The sequence below is a fragment of the Mytilus edulis genome, chromosome 7 (genome assembly GCF_963676685.1).
Source record: "Mytilus edulis chromosome 7, xbMytEdul2.2, whole genome shotgun sequence".
NCBI classification, from domain to species: domain Eukaryota; kingdom Metazoa; phylum Mollusca; class Bivalvia; order Mytilida; family Mytilidae; genus Mytilus; species Mytilus edulis.
In genome coordinates, this window is record NC_092350.1 from 18,658,230 (window position 1) to 18,683,573 (window position 25,344).

Below are 25,344 nucleotides of genomic sequence, written 5' to 3' on the forward strand. Positions count from 1 at the left end.
CTGCATTTATTTGTTATAAAATATTGCAAAAAAGGGGGGGGGGGAGATGTCACATATTTCCCCAAAATTTGGCTAAAAGTAGAATTTCAATCGCTTGAAGAAATACCTTTTCTGAAATTGTGTACAAATATCATTCAGCAAATCCAAAGTAAATCATATGTCTTTCATCTCATTTTTTTGTAACTTCGCGTAGAAAAAGAGTGTTAGTAAACAGTACATTAATTTCTGGACCGATGGCCGGTCTAGCTATGAAAACACGGATTGTCAAAACAGAAAACAGCCCATAAAACATGTAAAAAATAATCTTGATGAACTTATAAACCATCTTTGAAGGGTAAATTAGCACTCATCTGTCTAAAAATGAAATTTATTACACAATAACTTTCCTATTTTAAAAATCCACAGGGGCCAAAATGCGAAACTAAACTCCTAACTGTGTATTGCTACCTAAACCAGCTTTCCCCGCCGGACGAACTACCCCAGATCTATTAACGGATTTGCATTGCGAATAACAAGGTTAAACTGTGGTAACATGATTACAATGTCCAGAGGGGCGCTTACTGAGTGAAAGGGATGAGTCGCTTATATATGTTACTTTTTCAAGTTTCATGATATATTGGCCGAGAGATTAAGATGAAATATATGACAAAGTCGTTGATAAATCATAAATATCTGACTGAACTAATCAGATGTCGAGTTCTCCACAGTTATTAATGCATCAGCTATTTTTCAAATATGTTCATCTTTCAATGAAATACCATCGTAACAAAAAATTTGTTATTCAAAAAATGTTAAAGGGTGCAGGAAACCAGCGAGAATTTCATGGAATCATGCCCGTTCAATAATTAATGTGCCCTTCTGGCTCTTTTAATAACAAATGGAACTTCGAATATGCGTATCTTATGAGTGTTATATCTGCCTATCTTATAAACAAAACAGAAAGGTGGAAAACTAAACTATCTATTTATTTCAATGAAAAAAGCAAAAACTACACAAAACTAGATCATGTGGCACTTTCAGTATAGTTTCTTTGTATGTTTTAATGCACATTTTGATTATTAAACCGTCTCTTTTCTCTCTTTCCACTTTTCCGTTCTGGTTTTTTGTCTGGTCTTGAATTCGGTTTGACTGAGTCTGAGTGCTCGGTTAAATGTGTTAAATCGTCTTCTAAAGTATCAGGTTTGCTATCCTCGTCTGCAATTTCTGATTCCATCACGAAAGCATTTGCTTCAATTGCTTCAGTTGATTCATAATCAATACAGCTCGGATTTATGCCTGCCTTTAAATTATATTCCGTGTCTCTATTTTCAGATCTGTTTTGCAAAATCCCCTTTGTATCGAACCGCTCGGCAAGTAAATTCAGTTTTTTCATGATTTCTGTCTTTGAAAGATCTTTCCACCCTTTAGTTTGCTTTCGATTCAGAATTTCAAACGGAATTTGTTTGTTCTTAATAAAGTTCAACAGTGACTGGTCTTGCACAAGTTCAAACATGTTGTTATCCGTTTCATCAGTAGCCGTCTCCTCGAACTTTTTTCGCTGAGTGTGTAGCGTTATCTTGATTTTTTGCAGAGTGAGAAATACTTTTTTAGCATTTCCTTGGTCTTTCACGTTGATAAGAAAGCTTTCGTTCTGCACAATACTTTCATTTAATCCAGAAAATATGTCTATTTGTTCTTGTATTGGTTTAATTTGAGACAAAAATGTTCTAGAAACATCGGTTTTTATTTCAGACTTCATTTTCTCTAGCTTGTCAATGGCTTCCTTGATGCAGCGATCAGATTCTGAAATTATTCTTTCTTTTTCAGCACTTATTTTTTCTATCTGTTTCTCTTTCTTTTTTATCAATTTTGTCATTACTCTATTTAAACAATTAAGATCTTTGATCACTGCCTCATCGATTTTATCTTCTACAAACATCTCAACAACTTTCTCTACAGTTTTGATATTTACACAATGGCGGTGATTCTCTGCCAAACAAATAATGCAACACATTTCAGAATGGTCTAAACAAAACACTTCGTAAAACTTGTCCGTATGTTCATCACAAGGTTCATTTATATTATAGTCGGGTAGTTCGGGAAGTTTCTGACCCTCAGAAATTGTCATGACTTTGTGTGTTCCAGAATCTTTCAGACGGTTGTGGAAACTTTTTAGACATGTACTGCACAGCAACTCTTGACAGTGCTGACACCAATTCGTTGCTTTCACATCATCTCCAATACGTGCACAAGGATCACAGTTGTAGGTGATTTCCTCCTTCGAATTTGAATCCATCATCGAAGAGAAGATACGATGATTGAAAGGTAACTGACTTGCAAAACTTGCAACGGACTTAGAATCTGGAACAGTGACAGACTCTCTGCATACCGGACATACAAAAGCAGTTTTATTGTTAATCTTTTTTGCCGTAGTTTCAATATAAGTTTGCAAACACGCTTCACAATATGTGTGCGAACATGGCAAATACCTTGGTTTCTTAAACTCTTCTAAACATATTGAACAATCAAATAGTGTAGCTGTTTTCCTAGACATGTCTGAGCACTGCTTGCACAATCGCCATTACCGAAGTACTTTCGCTTTTACAAAATAACTAAGGGAGATTATTCAAATATGTATTTGTACACGTATTGATTAAAACTCATCAACTGTTTAAATTTGTTGTGGAAAATATATGGCAAGCTGTTTTAATAGTACATTTATTTTCACTTCAAGATTTAACTCATATAATAGATAAGCTATCTATATAAGATCATATAACTGTGATCTTGGTTTTATAAGTTATCTTATAAAACTGAGAATGGAAATGGCCGGAAATGTGTCAAACAGACAACAACCCGACCAAAGAGCGGAAAACAGCCGAAGGCCACCAATGGGTCTTCAATACAGCGAGAAAATCGCCGCACACGGAGCGGCGTGTTTCAGCTGTCCCCTAAACAAAAATGTGTACTAGTGATAATGGACGTCATACTTAACTCCGAAATATATAAAAGAAACTTAAATGCTAAAACCATACAAGACTAACAAAGGCTAGAGGCTCCTGAATCAGGACAGGCACAAAAATGCGGGGTTAAACATGGTTTTTTTTAGATCTCAACCCTCCTTCTATAAGTCTAGCCAATGTTGAAAAAATAAACACACAACATTACGCATTAATATATAGTAAATCTCAGTTTAAAAGGAGTCCGAGTCCGATGGCAGAATAGGTATACAAAATTATGTTTTCATAATTTGAATATCAAGCATAATCCCTCCCGCTAGGGGTTTATTACCATACCATCATAAAATATATGAGAAAAACATAACACATATCATGCCAACAACTAGTTTTTAGAATAAATGTGTTTGTTTCCGATGCAAAGATCCTATAAGTGAATCCATAGTAGATCCAAAATTTGTCATCTTTTGAGGTTAATGCCGACATTTTTGTGCTTTGTAAAGAATATGACCATACAAGATTGGATGTGAAATACCTGAACGTATAAATAAGATGTCTGCATGTTGATTAATATATATACGAATGATGTCCTTGTATCAATGATTCAATTTAGTTAATGTTTGACTAGTTTCACGGTGATATCGAAACCCCTGGTGTAAATATTTTTCAGTAATAGATTTTTTTTGCTAAAATCGAATAATCACTTTTATATAAATCGTACGGGGACAAACGTACTTTTTGACGTCCCCCCCCCCCCCCCCCCCCCTTGGCATTTTGACCAGTCTCCCTCCCAGATAAAAAATGATAGGTCCCTTATAAAATCCCCAGAATTCGCACGCGTAAGATAATACACTACCTAATTACACATCAAATCATATCTTCCGCCGTATTGTACATTCTTCTGATGTCGACTTGTATTACATACTATTGTTTCTGTGAATAGAAATAGCTGTAAAAAAAACCCAAAGAGATGTATTCGAATTAAAAAAAACTGTTATTTCCAATAATTCCGTCCCATAATAAAATGCGGTAAAACACTTGTTTTTTTTTTTAGTTATTATTATTACAAATAAAAGAGATATATATGCAATTACTATCATTGCGACAGCAACCTAACGGTACAAAAAATATATATAAAACTCATCTGAATAGAAAAATAGACGAGACAACATGTCAAGCACCAAAAATCGAATCTAAAATGTTGAGAATTTATCCGAGACTATATTTAAGATCTGATATATATATATATGAGCACCAAATTCTCTTATTGGCAGCAGGTACTTGAGGACAGGACTATTTTGATTTGCCGTACCCCTTTTTACCTTTTAATTTTAAATATTTTCAAGTTTTCTTTGTTAGTCTTACATAGATAATATATACTAGAAATCATATGTGTTTACTATATTAACTATATCAATTGCTAGTGTTAAAACTGTCCAAAGGGAGCACTGATAATATACATACTTAAAATTGAGAATGGAAATAGGGAATATGTCAGAGACAAAAACCCGATCAAACAGCCGAAGGCCACTTGCATGCATATACTAGAAAAAAAATTGTTGCCCAAAAGCAATAACTAATATGAAATATATCTTTTAATAAATGTAGGCATGAGATTGCTGACATTGTTTTACCTCACATATTTCTTTTTACAAGCGGTGTAGTCTTGGCGGCCTGTTAAAAAAACCTAGTAGTTTCAAGGTATGCACTCTTCCAAGATCTTACTTATATCAGCCTTTGTTATAAACATAAAAAAAAATTGACAATAAATGTAGGTACGAGGGGGCTTACAATGTAATGTTCAATATAAAGTTAATTCAAAGATGCATGACTGCGTTGATTTTTGAACTCACCAAAGATGTTGCAGATATAAATTAAGCCTATGATATAAATTTAATAAAAATCCTACCAGAAATGTAGGTGTGACAGCTTTACAATGCAATTTTCTATATAATTAATATCTCCATGATGCAGAACTCTTTTGGAAAAAAATGATCGGCACTAGTTTTGGAACTATTCAAGACATTACCCATATTATAACCTTTGATATAGATTTCATAAATATTTTGCAACATTCACAGGCACTTGTCTCAGAAAAAAAAGTGTTATATTAAGGTATATAGGGGAAACAATTCTGAGACAAGTACCTGTGGGGAAATAAAATTTTGAATAAAATTTACATTTCCAAGGAACATTACTCTTAAAAATAACCAATGCTGAAAACGTGCGGGGACAATACAATTTGTTTACTATCAATTTCTAGTTTACTATCCACAGAGGAATCACTATAAATCATTGAAAAACAACATTGAGTTTACACCAAGAAGGTTTTCGATAAATTCGTCTTGGCTTGTGTAATGGTTAAAGAATGCGCAATCTTACAACCCCTCACACCCGAAACATTGATAAGACGTCCCTTAAAGATACATATACAAAAATGTATAAAGATGACTATATTTTTTAATATCTTATTTTGAAAGAGGAATAATAAATATCATGAATTTTGATTACATTAAAAAAATCAATCTAACATAAAGTTTAAAACAATCCTTGATATATAAACGTTTGTTTACCTAACATACTAAAGAAAAATACATTCTCCTTCTAAACATTCCAAAATTATTACATCTTAATTGCACATCGTTTGAGAACGCAAGGTAAACAGTTGATCATTCTGTTATTTTTAGTATCTCCCTACTACATTTGGATCTGAGTTTCTGATAATAATTCTCTCATCTTCTACCACTAATTAAACAAAAAGCAAACGTGCGTGTTTGTGAAACACTTGCAGAAATCACGTTCAACTAACCGGATGCAGAAAGCAGACGATAGTTTCGAAATGTCCAGCCGTATTGTTCCAGTTAAGCGTTATGATTGGAATTTTTTCGACAAGCAAATGGACATGTTCCCATCTTTCAAAAATGATTTCGACAAAAATTTTTTCAAGGATACCCAGCATTCAAGTATGGATGAAGAAATAGCAAGGATGAAACGGGAGATGTTCAGCCTGACAACACCCGAGTCAAGTTTGAAAGTAGATCAACCTTTTGTTCAGGATTTTACAGGAGATAAGAAAATGGCTCTACGGTTTGATTGCAGTCAGTTTAATCCTGAGGAAATTCAAGTAAAAACAATGGACAAACAATTAACTGTACATGCCAAACATGAAGAAGTATCACCGGGAAGGAAAGTGTACAGAGAATTCACCAAGTCCTACACTCTACCACAGGATGTTGACCCTTTGTCATTGAAGTCCAGCTTGACCAACGACGGATTTTTACAGGTTGAAGCACCTGCGCCTAAAACATGTGTTGCAAGGAAGGAAATCTTTATTCCAATTGAAAAAATGCTTAGGTAAATAATTCGAACTAAATAAGCCAGCAAATGCCAATTATATATAACATGCTGTGTTGGGAACCATCAGTGAGAAATTATTTTGACCGTTTCGATGAGGCATTGATATTTTGTACAATATCAGAGATTTTTTTCGACCGATTCTATGATGCATTGATATCTATGTTACACTTTCAGAGACTTTGGATAGTGCGCAAAATTTGACAATTATTTCAGCATTTTTTGCAGTTTTTAACTATTTTAACAATTAAAAATATATATGGTTTCGTAATAGCTTTGCATATGTTATTGTGCATGTTTTGGACTAGCATTCCTGGATCGGTTTCTTTGAAACGACAATTATTTGAATTCAGTTGTATATGAAAATTAAAATGTATAAGCAATTATTTGTAAGTATTCTTTTAAAAGAAAAAGAAAAATACATTTTGACACCACCACCACTAGATGTGTTGTTCAGTGAAATTTATAAAAAACAATTTGGAGCGTTGCTGCCAAAATTTTCCATATTTTAAAGATATAATACCAGTATTGTCTATTCAATATAATTCAGTCATTTTATATTATGAGCCCACGATATATTTTGAAATTTATGTAATTTCAAGCACAAAGATGTACGCGTATATAATTTAAAAAAAACATACGCATATAAATTATACATCAAAGTATTAACTATATTTGCGTGTCCGTTGAAAATACAACTTTACAAACTTGAAGTTGAGTAGCTTGTTAGTACCCTCTCCCCCTAAAAAATAAATTAAAAAAAACATTTTTTTTTAATTTGTCATAACTATATAAACAAAGTTTTATTCCAGATGAGCTAAAACATTGATCCTAATGTAGGTTTTACCAATTATCTATTATTATTTAATGATAAACAGTTATTAGAAAACATTTCCTCATCAGCATATATGCAGCTGAAATGGTCCACTTCATTTGAACTTTGCAGGGTAATTGTCAGATTGGCAATCACTCCATATCTCCTCTGACATTTTTATATGGGATGAAAATTCTAATCAAAATCCCAATAAACTGAGATTTGTCGCGACATTTAGAAGATCTACAAACTAGCAACAGTACAATGTAGTAGACAGTACTATATGCACTGTTCAGTGTAAGCGAGATATTTACTTTCAGGGTTTAAGGGCATACGATATAGTTTCGATCCCATATTGAAAATGTGCATACAAGATAGAGGTGCAACCTTAAGTCAAAGTCAAAAGCAACATCCAATAGCCCTTCGTTGCTATATTGCATACACATATCTACGAATAGAAATTAGCAAATGCTCAAATCTTCACGACTATTTAAGACTTTTGTACTTCGATATGAAACCAATCATATACAAAATCATATTTGAAGACAGTGCTCAAATACAACTACATACTAAAACAAGAATTTGTTCATAGTACACTGATGCCCCATCCGCAGTATCATTTTCTATGTTCATTGGACCGTGAAAATGGGATAAAAACTCTAATTTGGCATTAAAATTGGAAAGATCATATCATAGGGAACATGTGTACTAAGTTTCAATTGGATTGGACTTCAACTTCTTCAAAAACTACATCGACCAAAAACTTTAACCTGAAGCGGGACAGACGGACGGACGGGTAACGAACGTACGGACGAACAGACGGACGAACGGACGCACAGACCAGAAAATATACTGCCCATAAATGGGGCATACAAAAATTTAAATTCATAATGCAGCTTTTCGTCCGATAGGTTCTCTGATGATAGGTTTGGCATATTTAGGTTTATGTTATATAGAAAACCATTACACGTAGAATACATAAGCATATTTAGAGTGGAGCAGGAGGCCTGGCCCTCTTATATAGCTAAATATAAGTGCCATTCCTGACGTCGTCTTGTCGGTTTCCCCCTTTTAAAATCCTGGATTCGCACCTGCAAATTATTTTTTATAGATAACATAGGGCTTATTGTTGTCGATTACAAATATATTGAACATTTTCATAAATTATTGGTTTAATTAATTATTTTTTATTAGGGATTATCGTTGTCGATTTCAAATATATTTGAACATTTTCATAAATATTGCTTTAATTAAAAATTTCCTATATAGAAAATATTTTAAGTTATTTAACGATGATATTAAAATATGTTTGCGTTACAGCAATTACAAAAAAAAGCAATAAAGTATGTGCATTTTACGGCTTATTAATCACTGTACATCAACTCATTAATTTTCTTCTCGAAAACAATCCAAAGAAGAATGCAAAACAAAATGTCTGTAGTTTCAACAACGCAAATACAATAATCAAATGTCAGCAGGGAGATATATTGGAAGATAATTACAAACTTTTGATCGAGCTTTTGATGCACGTGGAATATGTATTAATTTTTAATAGTCTACGGTGCATCAAACGTTAAGAAAATAGACAGAGTTTACATATCTTGGTACTTCTTATTGTTTTAAGATAAAGTCAACCACTTGCAAAACAGAACAGAACAAAATATCACCCACCTCAAAGCCAAAATATCATGAAATAGCGCAACGTTAGATAAAGCAGATTTGTTAGTCTGCCAAATGCACTCGTTATGTTGATTAATTGTTCTGACAAAAACATACAAAAACACGAGCGTACCCTTGCTCCTGAACTTCCTCATTCTCTGCCTAACGACAGTAATTGATCTTTCTTACATAGATTCTATATAGCAATGTCTCGTCACATTGTATATGAAAGTTGACCTTGGGAAGAGATTATAATTGATAAGGAAAGATGCAGCGTTGCGTAATTATTTATAATCGGTTGTCATGCATGTACATAGTACGTACTTTTATCATGATAAACAAAATAATAAACACAATCGAATAACAGCAATGTTTGAGCTCTTGTTGTTTTTCATCTCAAGTTATTGTCCCTTTTCTTTTGCAAGTTTTACGGACCCCATCTTGAGTTGGTTGACCGTTATGGAATATCTGTTCACAGATAACGACGGATATGTCAATTGAAATTATTAAACGTGTTGTTTTCAATTTTTTCCAACTGTCGTAACCACAATCCTGTTCTCTTCAAATATGAAAAACCTGATACACCTTATCACCGGATCTGTAATTACATGAGCACTGTTGAAATAAGACGGGTGCCACATGGAGAGCAGGTTCTTCAGAAATGCAGAGCAGGATATTTGAATATAAGAAGATGTGGTTTGAGTGAAAATGACACAACTTTCAATCAAAATCACAATTCGTAAATGGTCAAAGAACATCCTTCAACAAGGAACCGAACAACAGGTTCCTAACTTATGATCGGTTTTTTTTTAATTATTATTCAAACAAATGCTGCAGATGTAAACGTTTATACAGGTACCAACCTTCACCCTAACCTGAAACAATATTAGTGTAAAATTACAAAATGAAAACAAGGAGAGAGATTTGTATGAGTGACTTGTCACTTGTTGTCCAATCCATGTATTGTATTTATGTACTTATTTGTTTATCTTTTACTGAATAATATATTGTTTACACTAAAATAAAAACACACTATAAAATAGCAATACCAACTCAATATAAAGGCATATTAACAAAAAACAAGTAAACATACACTCAAGTCTGAACAAATACATTTGATTTTTGACACAATGTAATTACAACTGGTAGGACTAAGTTGTGATATCTGTTGTCTGTTGTAACATTGGATGAACTAGATCATCTATATAATGATTCATCATGTTTGTGATCTGATTATTGAAGTTCAGGGCTGAATTGTAGTAAATTTTGCCAGGCCCAAAGTATAATCAAAATAATTTTTTTTAAAAGGTGTGAGATGTAAAAAAAAAATATATCAGAATGACAACCACAGGTAAATAAAAAATACTTTTTTTGTAAGGTATACAGGGAATACGGAAATATTTTTTTACAAAATGAATAATTGAATTTTATTTGCATACCTTTTTGTATCTGTAGTACCGGCTATCATCCCCGGTTTTTAGAGGTGTCCGTGTTGCTCAGTCTTTAGTTTGTTTCGTGTTTTGTAGACTATTGTTTTTCTTTTCGTTGTTTTTGTCATAATTTTGTCGGTCACTCTTTGACTGTTATACAGTCCGACTTTTTTTAACTTTATTTTGTCGGTCACTCTTTGACTGTTATACAATCCGCCTTTTTTAACTTTATTTTGTCGGTCACTCTTTGACTGTTATATAGTCCGACTTTTTTTAACTTTATTTTGTCGGTCACTCTTTGACTGTTATACAATCCGCCTTTTTTAACTTTATTTCCTTTTTTTTTCTATTTTCATATGCAGTTCTTTATCGACTCTTGTTACATAAAAAATTTCATAATAATTTGTTGATTAATCATTAATTTACGTGCATTATACCATCTACATCGCCAACTAAATCGCTAAAAAGCAAAAGTGATTAAAAAACGAGTACGATGAAGACTGATCAGCGATATTCAACTATTGTGACGTCATGACATCACCAAATCAACCGTCTACGTTACGATTATTGTTTAGATAAATGGACTCGTACGTACAGTGATGGCAATGCAAAAAGCAGAGGCGTTGCCGTTCCTTACAGTAGAAGAGGCGATTAGAAGAAGTAAACAAACATTAAGGTATCTTGAATTTATCGTTGTAATGTTATTTGAAAAAAAATAGTACTACATGCATACATTCATTTTTGTATAGGGGTAATACAATGTATCTCATTTTTACTTTCACATGCATATGTTTTCTTTCTTTGCTAATGCTTGTGTCTATTTGGATAAGGGCGGTAGTTTTATATACAATCATGAAGATTGTAAAATGTATGCTAAAAACTTTAACTCTATAATGAAATAACTTTAATCTAACAAGGTTTATTAAGGTTGTTTGAAGAACAGAATATTCAGATTCTAAAGGGAAAAAATTGATAATCTGCCGTGGCTTCGACCTACAAAAAAATGTTAAACAAAACTATGAAAACATTTAAGACTTGTTTGACTTAATAAAAAACCTTTACTAGAAATGCTTAAGACCATATTTACATTATTGACTTGCTTTCTTCAAATAAAAAAAAACACATTTTTGCGAGTTAGATCAATAATTGACCTTTCATTGATTAAACCATCAAGATGAAGAGCAACAATCAAGGTATTGTTCTGTTGATGATAAATACATATAACGAGTTCAGCAGTTGAAAGAGAACGCACGTTTTGATCCAGAAAATATCTCTGGTACATGTAGCAATACGCAGCTAAGAAATTATTATAACTTAAAATTGACAATCTGAATTTTAACCACTCTTTTCCGCCTGCTTTTTTGTTGTTGTAATAACTTAAGGGTTTCTGCTATTATCTGCTCTTTGGTCGGGTTGTTGTCTCTTTGACTTATACCCCATTGGCATTCTCAATTTTATTACCGTTTGTGTCATGCATGTATATGAAACATGAAATCCAATACTTTAGAAAGTGAAATATTATCTCTTTTGGTGTAATCATGGCAACAATTGAATTTATTTAATAAATTTGAGCGATACCTTTTCTGAAACCATTTACAACTATTTTACAAGAGGCCAAATACAAATCATATGCATTTTACCATATTTCTCTATACTTATCAAATTAAAAAGATCGAGCGTATTTTTCAAAAACATTTTTTGTATATTTACTCAAACTAAAAAAAAAATGATTCGCAAACTAGATATCGATATAGTTATGTAATTTTTGATACTGTACAACGTCATAGGTTCCAAGAAGAATTGAGTTTGAGTATATGGGAAAGAGCGAGAATAGAATTGGTGTATATCAGAAATCTTAAAGAATGGATGGTATCTACAGGAAGCAAGTTAACCCCTATTTTAGGTATTAGAATATGGTATATTATATGAGCTGTGTCGGATTGAAATCGACCTTATGCATATCAACATCGAAAAATCTGTAAACTAATTTGGATTTTGAAAAAAAATCAAAGAAAAGTCTGAGAATGTTGACAAGTTGAATTGTTAATTATATGTTACAAAACGGACCAAACTTGATCTTTTATTTCATTGCATTTCGTATACGTATGGTCCATGACCAATCAGAGTCTTTTAAATGTAGATATTTACATACACTTGCATAAAGTCGATTTCTATCCGACGCAGCTCATATATAATTGGAGATTATATATTTCATAATACATGTATAGTTACCAGATTTTTAATAGAATTGTCATACATGTAGATTTCTATCATAATGATTATATAATGTACTCTAGATCTCACAAACTATCGGTGAAAACATGTCAAAACTATAAGAAATAACATTCTGAAATTTAATAAACTTGGAAAGAAAATACGGGTTGGCATTTGCTATACCGAGCGTTAGTTTTACGCACTTATAAAGCACAAAGGTGTCAGTATTCACCTCAGAAACTTACAAAACCTTTGAATAGACTTATTAAGAAATATAATTACGATACTGTTGTCAAGTCATTAAAGATTGCATATTTTGGCGTTAATATTGAGTCACTGATAAGGTCTTTGCATCGGAACTAAACACATTCATTCTAAAAACAGTTGTTGGCATGACACGGGTTATGTTCTTCTCATATATGTTATGATGGTATGATACTAAACCCCTAACGGGAAGGATTGTGCCTGATGTTCATATGATGAAATCATAATCTTTCAGTCAGTTTAATTGAAGTCTGGAGCTGGCATGTCAGTTAACTGCTAGTAGTCTGTTGTTATTTATGTATTATTGTCATTTTGTTTATTTTCTTTGGTTACATCTTCTGACATCAGACTCGGACTTCTCTTGAACTGAATTTTAATGTGCGTATTGTTATGCGTTTACTTTTCTACATTGGTTAGAGGTATAGGGGGAGGGTTGAGATCTCACAAACATGTTTAACCCCGCCGCATTTTTGCGCCTGTCCCAAGTCAGGAGCCTCTGGCCTTTGTTAGTCTTGTATTATTTTAATTTTAGTTTCTTGTGTACAATTTGGAAATTAGTATGGCGTTCATTATCACTGGACTAGTATATATTTGTTAGGGGCCAGCTGAAGGACGCCTCCGGGTGCGGGAATTTCTCGCTACATTGAAGACCTGTTGGTGACCCTCTGCTGTTGTTTTTTACTTGGTCGGGTTGTTGTCTCTTTGACACATTCCCCATTTCCATTCTCAATTTTATTATAATTAATATTGTGCATTGCTATTTACGGAATGACTAAACTTTGTCACACAATCCAATATTTATGATATATTGTAACTTTGATCACCATTATTGTATGACATCTTATACTGTTTGTGTCTGATAAGTTGAGTCTTTGTGGCTGGATATTGATTGTTTTATGTGTAAATATTATAATTCATGTATATGTTTTATGGCAATTAATATGTGACACTTAATAAACAAATTTATATATTGTCACATATTTGCGTTTTGTTTGAATATATTTTTTATAAATATTTTTAACAACATAGACTTTAAATTCTGCTTTAAAATATTTGACGCTATTGTTGTTATAGAAAAGGCAAAAGATTTTACTGATGAAATGGTATTGAAAAACTTAGTGAAAGAAGCATTATGCACGACAGAGGTCCATCAAAATGTCCACAATGCTATGATGTGCTCTGGTGGACCATACTCAACTTTACAAAGGTATAGTGTCCCCTATTATGTATAGGTCTGATGGACCATACTCAACTGTACAAAGGAATAGTGTCCCCTATTATGTATAGGTCTGATGGACCATACTCAACTTTACAAAGGTATAGTGTCCCCTATTATGTATAGGTCTGATGGACCATACTCAAATGTACAAAGGTATTGTGTCCCCTATTATGTATAGGTCTGGTGGACCATACTCAACTTTACAAAGGTATAGTGTCCCCTATGATGTATAGGTCTGGTGAACCATACTCAACTTTACAAAGGTATAGTTTCTCCTATTATGTATAGGTCTGATGGACCATACTCAACTTTACAAAAGTATAGTGTCCCCTATTATGTATAGGTCTGGTGGACCATACTCAACTTTACAAAGGTATAGTGTCCCCTATTATGTATAGGTCTGGTGGACCATACTCAACCTTACAAAGGTATAGTGTCCCCTATTATGTATAGGTCTGATGGACCATACTCAAGTTTACAAAGGTATAGTGTCCCATATTATTTATAGGTCTGGTGGACCATACTTAACTTTACAAAGGTATAGTGTCCCCTATTATGTATAGGTCTGATGGACCATACTCAACTTTACAAAGGTGTAGTGTCCCCTATTATGTATAGGTCTGATGGACCATACTCAACTTTACAAAGGTAAAGTGTCCCCTATTATGTATAGGTCTGGTGGACCATACTCAACTTTACAAAGGTGTAGTGTCCCCTATTATGTATAGGTCTGATGGACCATACTCTACAAAGTATAGTGTCCCCTATTATGTATAGTTTTTCAAGGTATAGCTTCCTCTATTGTGTATAGGTCTGATGGACATTAAACTATTTTACAAAGGTATAATTTGCACAAGGATTTTTATAGTAGTCACACTATACAAATCCTTGATTTGCAAGTTATTATGCATTGGTCTGATGGGTCATACACCACTTTGCAAAGTATAGTTATCTATGTTCTATTAAGTAAAAAGTAGCATAAAAAGATATATTCAAATTCACCAAAGGACAATATCCACCGATTTAAGTAAATAAAATGTGATAAAAGGATAAAAGTATATAGTTAAATAAAAAATAGTGTTCTGAAGAGCCATACATCGATTATCTAACTCCAGTCACAATAGATATTCAAACTAGTCTGATGTACAGTAGTTGTCGTTTGTTTATGTAATTTATACGTGTTTCTCGTTTCTCGTTTTTTATATAGACTAGACCGTTGCATACCTGCCAACTGTCACTATTTGCGGGGGATTTCTCCCATGGAGGCTCCCAAATTGAAATTTTGAAAGAGCAATTTTGTCCACAATTTTAAACAAAACAGTTAGTTTTACAATGAATCTAGGCTTATGAAAGCATGATGAAGCCAAAAAACAAAATTAAAATGTATTTAAAGGCCTCCTTGAAGGTTTTTTATTTAGAAATATGACAGCCATCTTGAACTCAAAACCCCCATGGGCATTTTGAAAAGTTGGCAGGTATGCGTTGGTTTTCCCGTTTGAATGGTTTTACACTAGTAATTTGGGGCCCTTTATAACTTGTTGTTCGGTCCGTGTTGAAGGCCGTACATTTAACTATAATGGTTTACTTTTATAAATTGTTATTTGGATGGAGAGTTGTCTTATTGGCATTCACACCACATCTTCCTTTATCTAGTAAGTCGAAAAACAATCTGAGTTCATCTGACTGCAATGTGATGGCAAAAAATAAACACAGAGAAACGACCAAAATAAACAAAACGAAAGTACACAAAACACTAAATAAAAATTGAAAGACTGAGCAACATAAACCCCCACTAAAAAACAGTGACCTTAAGTTATTATATCACTATATTCAATTTATCGAAGTTGAAGTTGTATTTTTATAAATTAACCGTTACAGATTTTTGTTCAATACTTTTACATATATTTATCTTTTTTCCAGAGGAATTGGACTTAACAAGATAACTAAAAGTTCAGAAGAAAGGCTTCTGTCTGATGTAGAAAAAGAGTTTTATATGTTTAATAGAAAGAGAGTACAGTACGAATCTGATATTCAGAAAAAGAAAGTGGTAAGGAAAATACTTCTTTTCGGGGTTTTTGGGGGTTGTTTTGTTTTTGCCACAAGAAGTTGTGTCTTTTTGGAAGTGTATATATTCATTTATTTGTATTCAAATCACTTAATCATATGATCGATTTACTTGACTTATAAAAAAACAAGATTTGATAATTCTAGATGAATCAAATACGACAATTTTTCCAAATATGTGCTTATGGGGTAAACATCAGCAATAGCAGTCCTACTGCAAGAAAATGTTATTATTTGCTTTTAAAAGTTGGCTTATTTGCAGAGCACTGAAAAAATGAAGTCAACTATAATTGAGCTTGAAGAACAGTTATCCAAACGAAGCCGTATTGCGCATGTACGTCGGTCTACACGCTCCAATAGGAAGGTGGACAATCTCTCCAACAGACTATCAATGCTCAGAAAACAAATTGAAAGTGAAAAATCTATGACGGAGAAAAAACAAGAAGCGTTGAGCGAATTTATGTCCAGCATAGGCAAGGTAATTTCTCGTCTAGTAACTTCAAGTGAAAGAGCAAATAATCAAAAGCATTCAAATTTATATAGTTTTGGTTTTTTGAAAAAAGTGTTCCATGAACAAAAAGTCAAAGAGTCGAAATACTTTGACACAATCACATATGGTATCTTCCAGAATGATCTAAATAGTGCAGGTTTCTCAATTTCCGTATTATCTTTTTCCACTTTACATTTTAGCTGTTAACCACGTCTTGACCCTCCTGTAGAGCTTTTATACGTTTTTTTTTTGTTTGAGGTCCTTGCGACCTTGCGTCATTGAACGTACAAACAAGATGGCGTAAGTCTTATCAACTATCTTGTTCATGTTTGTGTTGATCAGCCTTATAATAAAGTTTTCTCTGTTGTGTTTGTAAACTGTTGTTTGTCTTTTGGTCTTTATAAAAGATTTTAGCCATGGCGTTATCAATTTATTTTCGACTTATGAGTTTGAATGTCCCTTTGGTATCTTTCGTCTCTCTTCTATTACAGGATATGAAGAAATTATATATAGAACTCACAGAACTCCAGACAAAAAGGATGCAGTTGATTTATTCTCAATTAAAAAAGTTTGGTTGTGCGTTCAAAGAGTTTAATCATGGTTACAAAAAGTAAGTGCTGACATAAACAATACGTATTCCCCTTCAGATCAGCTAATTCAACGTTACTTGTTCTCTTATAAATCATAATCTCGTGATAGGCACGCGCTCTTAAACTTCAATGCCTCTATAGTTGATGGATTACTATAATAAAACTTCAGATCTAAGAAGTTGTGAAGATTAAGGAAAGTTATTGTTCTACCTATTAGATTCTGTAATAATAGGAAGAACGAAGATGTTGGATACATCTCAACGCGACAGAAAACCAACATCACAAAACATGAAAAGACATATTCATCTAGGTCAAATCATATTCTTGTATTTATGTGGGCGTGCATGAGAAATAAGCAATATTCTGTCAGATTTATGAAATTCAAAAGGGTCAAAAGTAAAGAGGATCTCGAAATCGACGCACAAAGGGCTTATCAGTGACGATTTTATAACCTTTGAGTTATTTTATCATTAAAAAAACGTCAGAAATGTTTAAGGTGATGGCAGGGGAGTTATGAAGTAAAACCAACTGTTTTCCTTGGTAATCACTGACGGTGTTCGTGCAATCAAAATCGTTTAAAGGATCTTTCGTATTGATTATTGTTTCTTTGCAGGAGGAAGACCGAGATCGGTGAAATGATAGGTTCCTTTGAGTCCATTTGCATAGAGGAAATAATAGAACGTGTAAAACAAGAAATAGAGGCTAGAGCAAACACAAGAAAGAAAGGTCACATATTTGAGTTACAGGTATTAAATCGGTCTTTAATAACCAAAATCTTTTTAACTTTTGATATCTACGTCATTTAAAAACAAAATGTCGAATTTTGAAATTTCAAAATTGATTTAATGTTTCTATTTCAAACAACCCTCGTCATTAGTAAATCAAAACAAACACTAATGCTGCATATACTTATAATAAAATTACACATATATCTTTTCTTAATTGTTTTAAACTTCCGAATGATGGTTTTTTTTCTATAGGAAATGTTTACTCCCATGAAAAACAACATCGAGCAAAGAAAGGACGCCACTCTCAGGTAGGTAGAATATATTTGAATGTTAAATATCTTTCTACAGTTCAAAAAATCTCGAAGTGCATTATAGGCAACTAATAACGTGCAATTCCATGGACACGAGGATAGAATTACTGCATAATCCTGACTTATTATAGACATTTCTATGAGGAAAGAGTACATTAAACTAGTTTGACGACACTAGATGGCGTCAATTAGGTATTTTTCCAACTGTACAAATTTTTATAAGCATACTAATATATGATTTAGAGGGAGTTGAGTTCTCACAAAACAAAATTAACGCCGCAGCATTGTTGCGACTCTTCGTACAGGAACATCTAGCCTTAATTATATTCTTGTGTTGTGTTGAAGCCAGAATCCCAATGCGGGAATTTCTTTCTGCGTTGAACACCCATTGGTGGCCGTTGGCTGTGTTTCTCAGTTTGGTCGAGTTGTTGTCTCTTTGAGACATTTCCCGTTTCCATTCTCTATTCTATCCAATATAATTATCAAATATTACGGTATTATACCTACTAATGTTTGGATCGTTCATGATTGCAAAATGGAAGATACTTGTTCTGCTACATAATAAATTCAACAAATAACACCAAAACGAGTCATAACATTATACCATTTTCTGCATTAATTGTTTTGTTAAAACAATCTAAATAATGTGTTGATCATGCCAAAAAGAAAATTTCAGTATGTATTTTCATCACTTTTAGCGCATGTGCACTTCCAAAACAAGAAAAATTCAACAACACACATGCAGTACAGTCGATGATTGGGAGAACGCAGACGACTGTAGATAGCAGTGAAAGCGATAATTTGTTGGTGGGAACTTTCTGTGCCTCTTCTTCAGAATCGATTAAAAACAAAGGAATGAATCCGGTCAGATGCCAACGATCCGAAAACTCCGGTAAACTTATACTCAGTCGGAATTTTGTCAAATTTGTAACCAATTACTTTAGCATATATAATTCAGCGACCACAAATATCCTGAAAGACAATATTTTGATTTAAGAACGTTATTTGTTATTTGTTGCATTCGGAATTAGTTTTACTTTTGTACATTGGCATTTTTTGTATTATATTCCCAATAGTGCCATTCTCATTTAAATCCTATAACCTTTCCTAAAATTCACAAAATCTTGATGTGTGTGCAGGTTCTATCAACACCATCTCATATTTTCGAACATCAAATCCAATATAAATTCCTTGTAGATAACTTAAAACTGCCATTTCGATAGATTTATGCAAACTTTGAATACTTATGATAAAAAGTGAAGACGACGGAATACACGTTCTGGAATTCTAATGAAAGTTAACTTAGCTATCTGTTATTTTTCTCATTAAATATATTTTTGTTTGGGACATCCTTCGATCCAAATATCTTATTAAAAATATTTTTTAAGGGCTTTACAATTTTTTTTTTTTTTTTATTACATTTGTATTTATTAATTTTCGTGCGTATTTTAGTCTAGACGCCATCTAATTAACCATCGAGTTGACCTCTAAAGTCATCCGATGACCATATAAGCGATGTAAACGTAAATATAGATATAAATAGATAAAGTGAACGCGTGCTGTTGGATTTTTCTAGGTCCATTTAATTACATATTATAGATGAAAAAATCTTTATAAAAAAATCGCGTCTGTAATGAGGTGTAAAACTTTAATCTTGCAGATTCGTCGCTCGAATCAAAGATAGAGACAATTGTTATCCCGAATGAACCTAGTGACTGTAAGATGCCACCTCCATTTCCGACCAAAGAGTTCTGTGTAAGCTCTGGTGATGAGGCAAGCGCTTGTATGGAGGAACAACACGAAGCCGGTAAATTAGTCAATATTCATTTTGTAGTTATACCTACAGTGTACTTGTAATGAATGATCAAGACGAAAAGTAACGGCTAGTTTTTGTTTATCTTTTCATAATAATTTAGATGGAAGCAGCCTTAAATGATCAAAAGCTTTATTAGAAAAAAGATTTATTGTGGGACAATATCATCACTGGCAAATATTTGATTGTGAATTTCAAAAACTTGATACCGTTAAGATCAATATTAGAGAACATTTAGATCTGACAATTTCCAAGAAAACTCGATAAAAGCCATAGATTCCTTTAAGAAATTATCGGTTCCCGCTTTTCTGTATACAAATAACATTTGTTTCTTTTTATATATTTAACTTCAAAAAGCTTTTTCCAACTCGACATTTTACCCTCTAAAATAATGACACTTTAAAACTGAAGACGGTACCAATGAGAAAGCTCTTGCTATAAAGGATCATATAAGTGAGCAAAAAACTGAGACAAAATATATTATATATTTTCTTTTTTTTCTAGATGAAGTTAGCTGGAAGTGGTCTAATACCAATCAGCGGTTACACACCAATAATACTGACGATATCAGCATGATTAGAAATGTCAAGGTCATTGCTATTCATGACTTTGTCGCTGGGAAAGGTGATCAAATTTCTTTTAAAAAAGGTATGGTTGTCGTACAACTGCACATTTTATGTAATCATGAAACGTAATTATTGTTTCATGTTTTTTATAAATTTCATTTCGTTTTTTCTAAGTTGATTCATGACAATCAAGGAGATAGCTATCAACCAGACACCAAATAACATGAATGTAAGCTACTAAAGGTCACCTAACGGCCTTCAATAATGAGAAACCATTACTGTATAATAAGCTTTACAAGCTAGATTCGTTAGATTGGCATGTAATACAAGACACAAAATACCGATCTCAAGAGTATTCGTGGTTATTAATAGTTAGTTCAAAGCCAGATACAACTTAAAGATAAATCATGGTTTCCAATACTACAATATTAATCAGTACACATCCAACAACTTTAGTGTAAATATCTCTAGGTGATCATAGATGTATAGGAATACACGCTAAGTTATGTTCTTATTTATCAGAAACTGAATTAATGTAAGTACCGATAAAGACAATATTGAAATATCTTTCTTCGGTTCTAAATTATTACCTTTAAAGAATTTATATTTAATGGATCCGTTACTCGTCGGTCTAGTGTCGCAATTAATTATTTTGGTTTGCAATTAGAGTTGTCTCCCTTCCTCTTAAAATGAATAAAATACAAAAACTTAAGATATATACTTAATCATATTATTTCTAGGTTTCGGAGGGGGCGTGCAGTTCCTCTAACCAATATAACATGCCTTTTACACGTGTACATTAAGACAAACTATAGTATATTGAATTTTAGGTAGCATGAAGACTGCAAAGACATTGATTGTGCTCTATTCCGATCTTTAATATGTGCATTTTATATCATTTTTAACCGGATTTTTGTGACAAAAATGTCGGTTATTGATTTGGGGATGTACGGCGGGCGGCCGGGCAGTCGGGCGGTCGGGCGGACGGGCGGGCGGCAATCAAATGTTGTCAGTGCATTAATTCATGAACTGTTCAGCCAAAGCTTCCCAAATTTTAATATGTTGTGACTGATGACAAAATAGAGGTCAAGTTAAATAATGACGATTTTGACTTTCACCGTTCAGGAGTTAAGGTTCTTGAAAGATTGAAAAATGGTGTTTCCAGTCGTGTCCGTGCATTTTCACATGAACCATTCAACCAAAGCTTTTGAAATTTTTATATGTTGTTACTGATGACAAAATAGAGGTCAAGTTCAATAATGACGATTTTGACTTTTACCGTTCAGGCGTTATGGTTCTTGAAAGATTGTAAAATGTCATTTCCATTCACGTTGTTGCATTTACTTATGAACCATTCAATCTAAGCTTTTCAAATTTTAATATGTTGATACTGATGACAAAATGGAGGTCAAATTTGATATTGACGATTTTCACTTTCACCATTCATCAGTAATGGTTCTTGTGATATGGCCAGGACACAAATAAATATTAATAAATCCGGTTTGCTGTCGTTGTGACAGCCTCTTGTATTTCATTCATATGAAAAATCTTCGGACATATTATTTCCCTTGCAGGTCAAATCATAAAACAAAAAGTTGGAGAAAACGAAGATGGATTTGCATATGGCTGGGTGCGTGAGAATAGATTGGCGCCAAAACAGTATGGCTGGTATCCGGCTGGGATTGTAAAAAGATATGTCCCATCATCAGATTCTGCCAGAAAGGAGTGAACATAGTTGGATATTTTCTTACAACTTGTCGGTCTTCGTTTGCTTTAAGTCACTTTACTTGTGAATAATAAAATATGCAGTTCTATATAGATTTATTTTGCTACTGTCCATTTTTTTTTCTCTTAACGTATCGTATAAAACATATAGCTTAACATTATTGGTTTGGTGTGAGTAACCTCGATACGTAACTTAAACAAAGCATCACTATAGTCTAGAGGACATTGAATGTCCTTCATAATCAACTGAAGTAGCTTCAAAGGAAACGATTAGGAAAAAAGCCTTGCGACAGCTCAATATCATATACATTGATGGTAGAGGTTTGCTTTCCGAGGATATAACTAGCCAGTAATCAGCACTAAAGTCTTGTGTGTTGTCATGAACTATCATTGACATGGTCATAATTGATATTAACTGTTTGAAAAACTTTTCAATTTTTGAAAACAAGGAGTTTTCAACCTCAGGAATGTATTACCTTAAGTTTGCTGAATTTTGGTCATCTATACTCGCCAACTTCGTTCTCGTCTTTGCTAACCAAAGGTTCTAGAAGGGAACAGCAGCTCTTTTCACAAAAAAATCTTAGGAGTAAAAATATTCGCAAGACATAGTCTACACATTCCCAGTATAACTTACAATCAATTTCAATCTTAAATTTTTTGGTGAAGAGAGTCGCTCTTGGCTTGCGAAGATGCTTTGTTCTTTAATTTACCTTTCTTTACTTTTTGATTTGATCGTCACAGGTTAGTCTTTTGTAGACGAAATGCGCGTCTGCCGTTCAAAATTTTAGTCCTGGTCTATGATGAATATATATAAAGCGTTGCTTCATTGTTTTATTTATCAAACAGAGGTCCTTGCTTGAAATGTGACAAAGTCATCACTGAATGATCACTGAATGGTCTATAAAAACTTGGTACAACTTATAAAGTCATTGTAACCAGTAGGCTAGATACTGAACTATAATGGAGTCGTTCTAGTAAGATCCGAGAAAAAGTGTCTTCACTTTTTTTTAAGAATGCATAACATTACACTTCGGTATAACAACATTAATGAATTCAAAGGAAAACAATCTTGTCTCGGCAACTTAAGTTTTTCTTGCATTTAAAAAAAAGCTTAAGAGATATTGCACATATATGAAACTTTTGAACTGAATTTGACCAAACTTGACCACAAACGTTATTGGAGTATCTAGTTTAAAGTTATGTCCAGACTGAAATCGTTAGTTGACTCCTTAATTATTGTAGTTATTGCCTTGTAGTGATGATTTTTACATTTTCTTTTTGCCTTTTTAGTCTAGTATTTTGGAAACAATAAAAGCAAGCAAGACACGATTTACCAAAATATGTCAACATGACTGGAAATTGATATTTAACTCTTTATAGATTTATTGTCCTTTAAAGTCTCTAGTATTTAAAATACGACCCTACAGTGAACAAACACTCATTCATATAAAAACGTAATTTGAGTAGAGCATCATTAGCATGAACTGAAAAGAAAAGAAAAGAAAAGTTAGGCCGTGACTGCCACGCTATATGAAAGAGGGAGAAGCAAAAGTATAACCGTCACTTGAGCTGTTGCCGGTAACTATACCGCGGAACACTTAGTCCTAATGGGGATACAGATAGCGATAGAAACATGGCACTGGCTACGGTTACTTAAGAATTGAATGCTCTTTTTTGTAAATTTATTGGGGTGTAAAAGCGTTGACCGAAGTACATTTTGTATGAAGCGCGGAAGCGCTTCATACTTAAAATGTGCGCACGGTCAACGCTTTTACAACCCTATAAAATTACAAAAAAAAGCATTCAATACTTATAATTACATTTTTACCTATAGGATCATGAAAACACGCCTTTTATCAAGTTTTTATTTCATTTACCTGTGCACTTTATTGTGGGACCTCGTGTCATCATGAATGAGAAGTTTTATTGAGTGATACAACTGCTTAATTAGCCAATCAGAATAACGTATTGTAATGAAACATACATCTAATGTAATTAAAAAATGTATATGGAAATGTAACAATAATAAAAATATTATTGTTACATTGGAGAATAATTGCCGGAATTTGTAATACTTGTAATAATGATAAATAATACATATCATTCAACAAATGGTATTTAAATAGTTTAACTGCACGCCTACTCTTATTACTGTCATCATGGTTAGGGTTAGGGTTACTTTGAACAATGGATGAAGAGATTCCTAATACCAATTTTGTTTTGGATGAAAAAATTAAAACTTGGGATGCGTTTGAAACGAAACTGAAACAATATCAAGACACAAATTGCATACAGCTATAGATGCGAACGCATCTCTAAAAAAAATTGATACATCCAAAGCAAATTACAGTTTACTAACTGCTAAGTTGGATACTAAAATTTGAGGTAAACCTAAAATCCGTAATGGACAGCAATGCGATCATATTGAAAGACGACATGAAACTACATCACATGCTTCCAACCAAAATATTGGATAAGAATATCAACATTGCTAGAGTAAAAAAGTATTTCTCACCAGAACCATGGCAAACATTAAATGTTGCCTTATCTTCTAAAAGGAATATCGCAGAATGGAATTATACTACGTTCACAAAGCGGCACCACTGGTGTGTGATCATGGAGATGGCTGCTTGGAGTGGTTTCGTCAAAAATGTGTCGGACTTAAACATACTCCAAAATTCACTTACGGGATATGTAGAAACTGTCATTGTAAATACAAAAAAGTAAAGAAATTGTATGTAATAATTGTATGTATTGTAAATATAAAATAAATGTCTTCAACTTTTATTATTTAGTACCTATTACAAGTCTCATCGTAGTGACATTGCTGTTTTTCATGTAACAATAACGCTATGTAACCGTAGCCTCAATAGTTATTGTTACATTCGTAATTAGTCAGGTCCTTACCCAACCATACATTCCGGCATTTAGTCTCCAATGTAACAATAATATTTTTATTATTGTTACATTTCCATGTAACCGTAGCCAGTGCCTAGAAACATTAAGATGTGCCACTGGACAATGTTGCAATTTATCAGCTTAGTACATTAAATTTGTTTTTCGATAAACACATTTGAAATTACCCCAAAAATGTATGTGAAAATTTCCTCGAAAGCACGGACTGTAAACTCAATTCTTCCTCCATTTAGCTCTGACCACTATCCAAT

General features: G+C 33.1%; 3 protein-coding genes across 4 annotated transcripts; 2 read left to right on the forward strand and 1 right to left on the reverse strand.

Moving 5' to 3' along the window:
- Positions 1–1,039: 1,039 nt before the first annotated feature.
- Positions 1,040–2,275, reverse strand: LOC139483002 (uncharacterized). Its single transcript, XM_071267031.1, has one exon. It carries the CDS (start codon positions 2,273–2,275, stop codon positions 1,040–1,042), a length of 1,236 nt encoding a protein of 411 aa, XP_071123132.1.
- A 3,379-nt stretch (positions 2,276–5,654) lies between these two features.
- LOC139480911 (alpha-crystallin B chain-like) lies at positions 5,655–6,676 on the forward strand. Its single transcript, XM_071263856.1, has one exon. It carries the CDS (start codon positions 5,749–5,751, stop codon positions 6,292–6,294), a length of 546 nt encoding a protein of 181 aa, XP_071119957.1. The 5' UTR covers positions 5,655–5,748; the 3' UTR covers positions 6,295–6,676.
- Positions 6,677–10,716: 4,040 nt separating this feature from the next.
- Positions 10,717–22,266, forward strand: LOC139480923 (protein kinase C and casein kinase substrate in neurons protein 2-like). Of its 2 annotated transcripts, XM_071263883.1 has the most exons (12): positions 10,717–10,869; positions 11,981–12,096; positions 13,746–13,878; positions 15,811–15,937; positions 16,217–16,432; positions 16,936–17,054; positions 17,648–17,780; positions 18,015–18,070; positions 18,772–18,965; positions 19,734–19,880; positions 20,391–20,534; positions 22,027–22,266. In XM_071263883.1, exons 1-12 carry the CDS (start codon positions 10,793–10,795, stop codon positions 22,179–22,181), a joined length of 1,617 nt encoding a protein of 538 aa, XP_071119984.1. In that variant the 5' UTR covers positions 10,717–10,792; the 3' UTR covers positions 22,182–22,266. The 2 variants fall into 2 exon arrangements, with proteins under 2 accessions (XP_071119984.1, XP_071119985.1); XM_071263884.1 differs by lacking the exons at positions 10,717–10,869; positions 11,981–12,096; positions 13,746–13,878 and adding an exon at positions 14,499–14,593.
- The last annotated feature ends 3,078 nt before the right edge of the window (positions 22,267–25,344 follow it).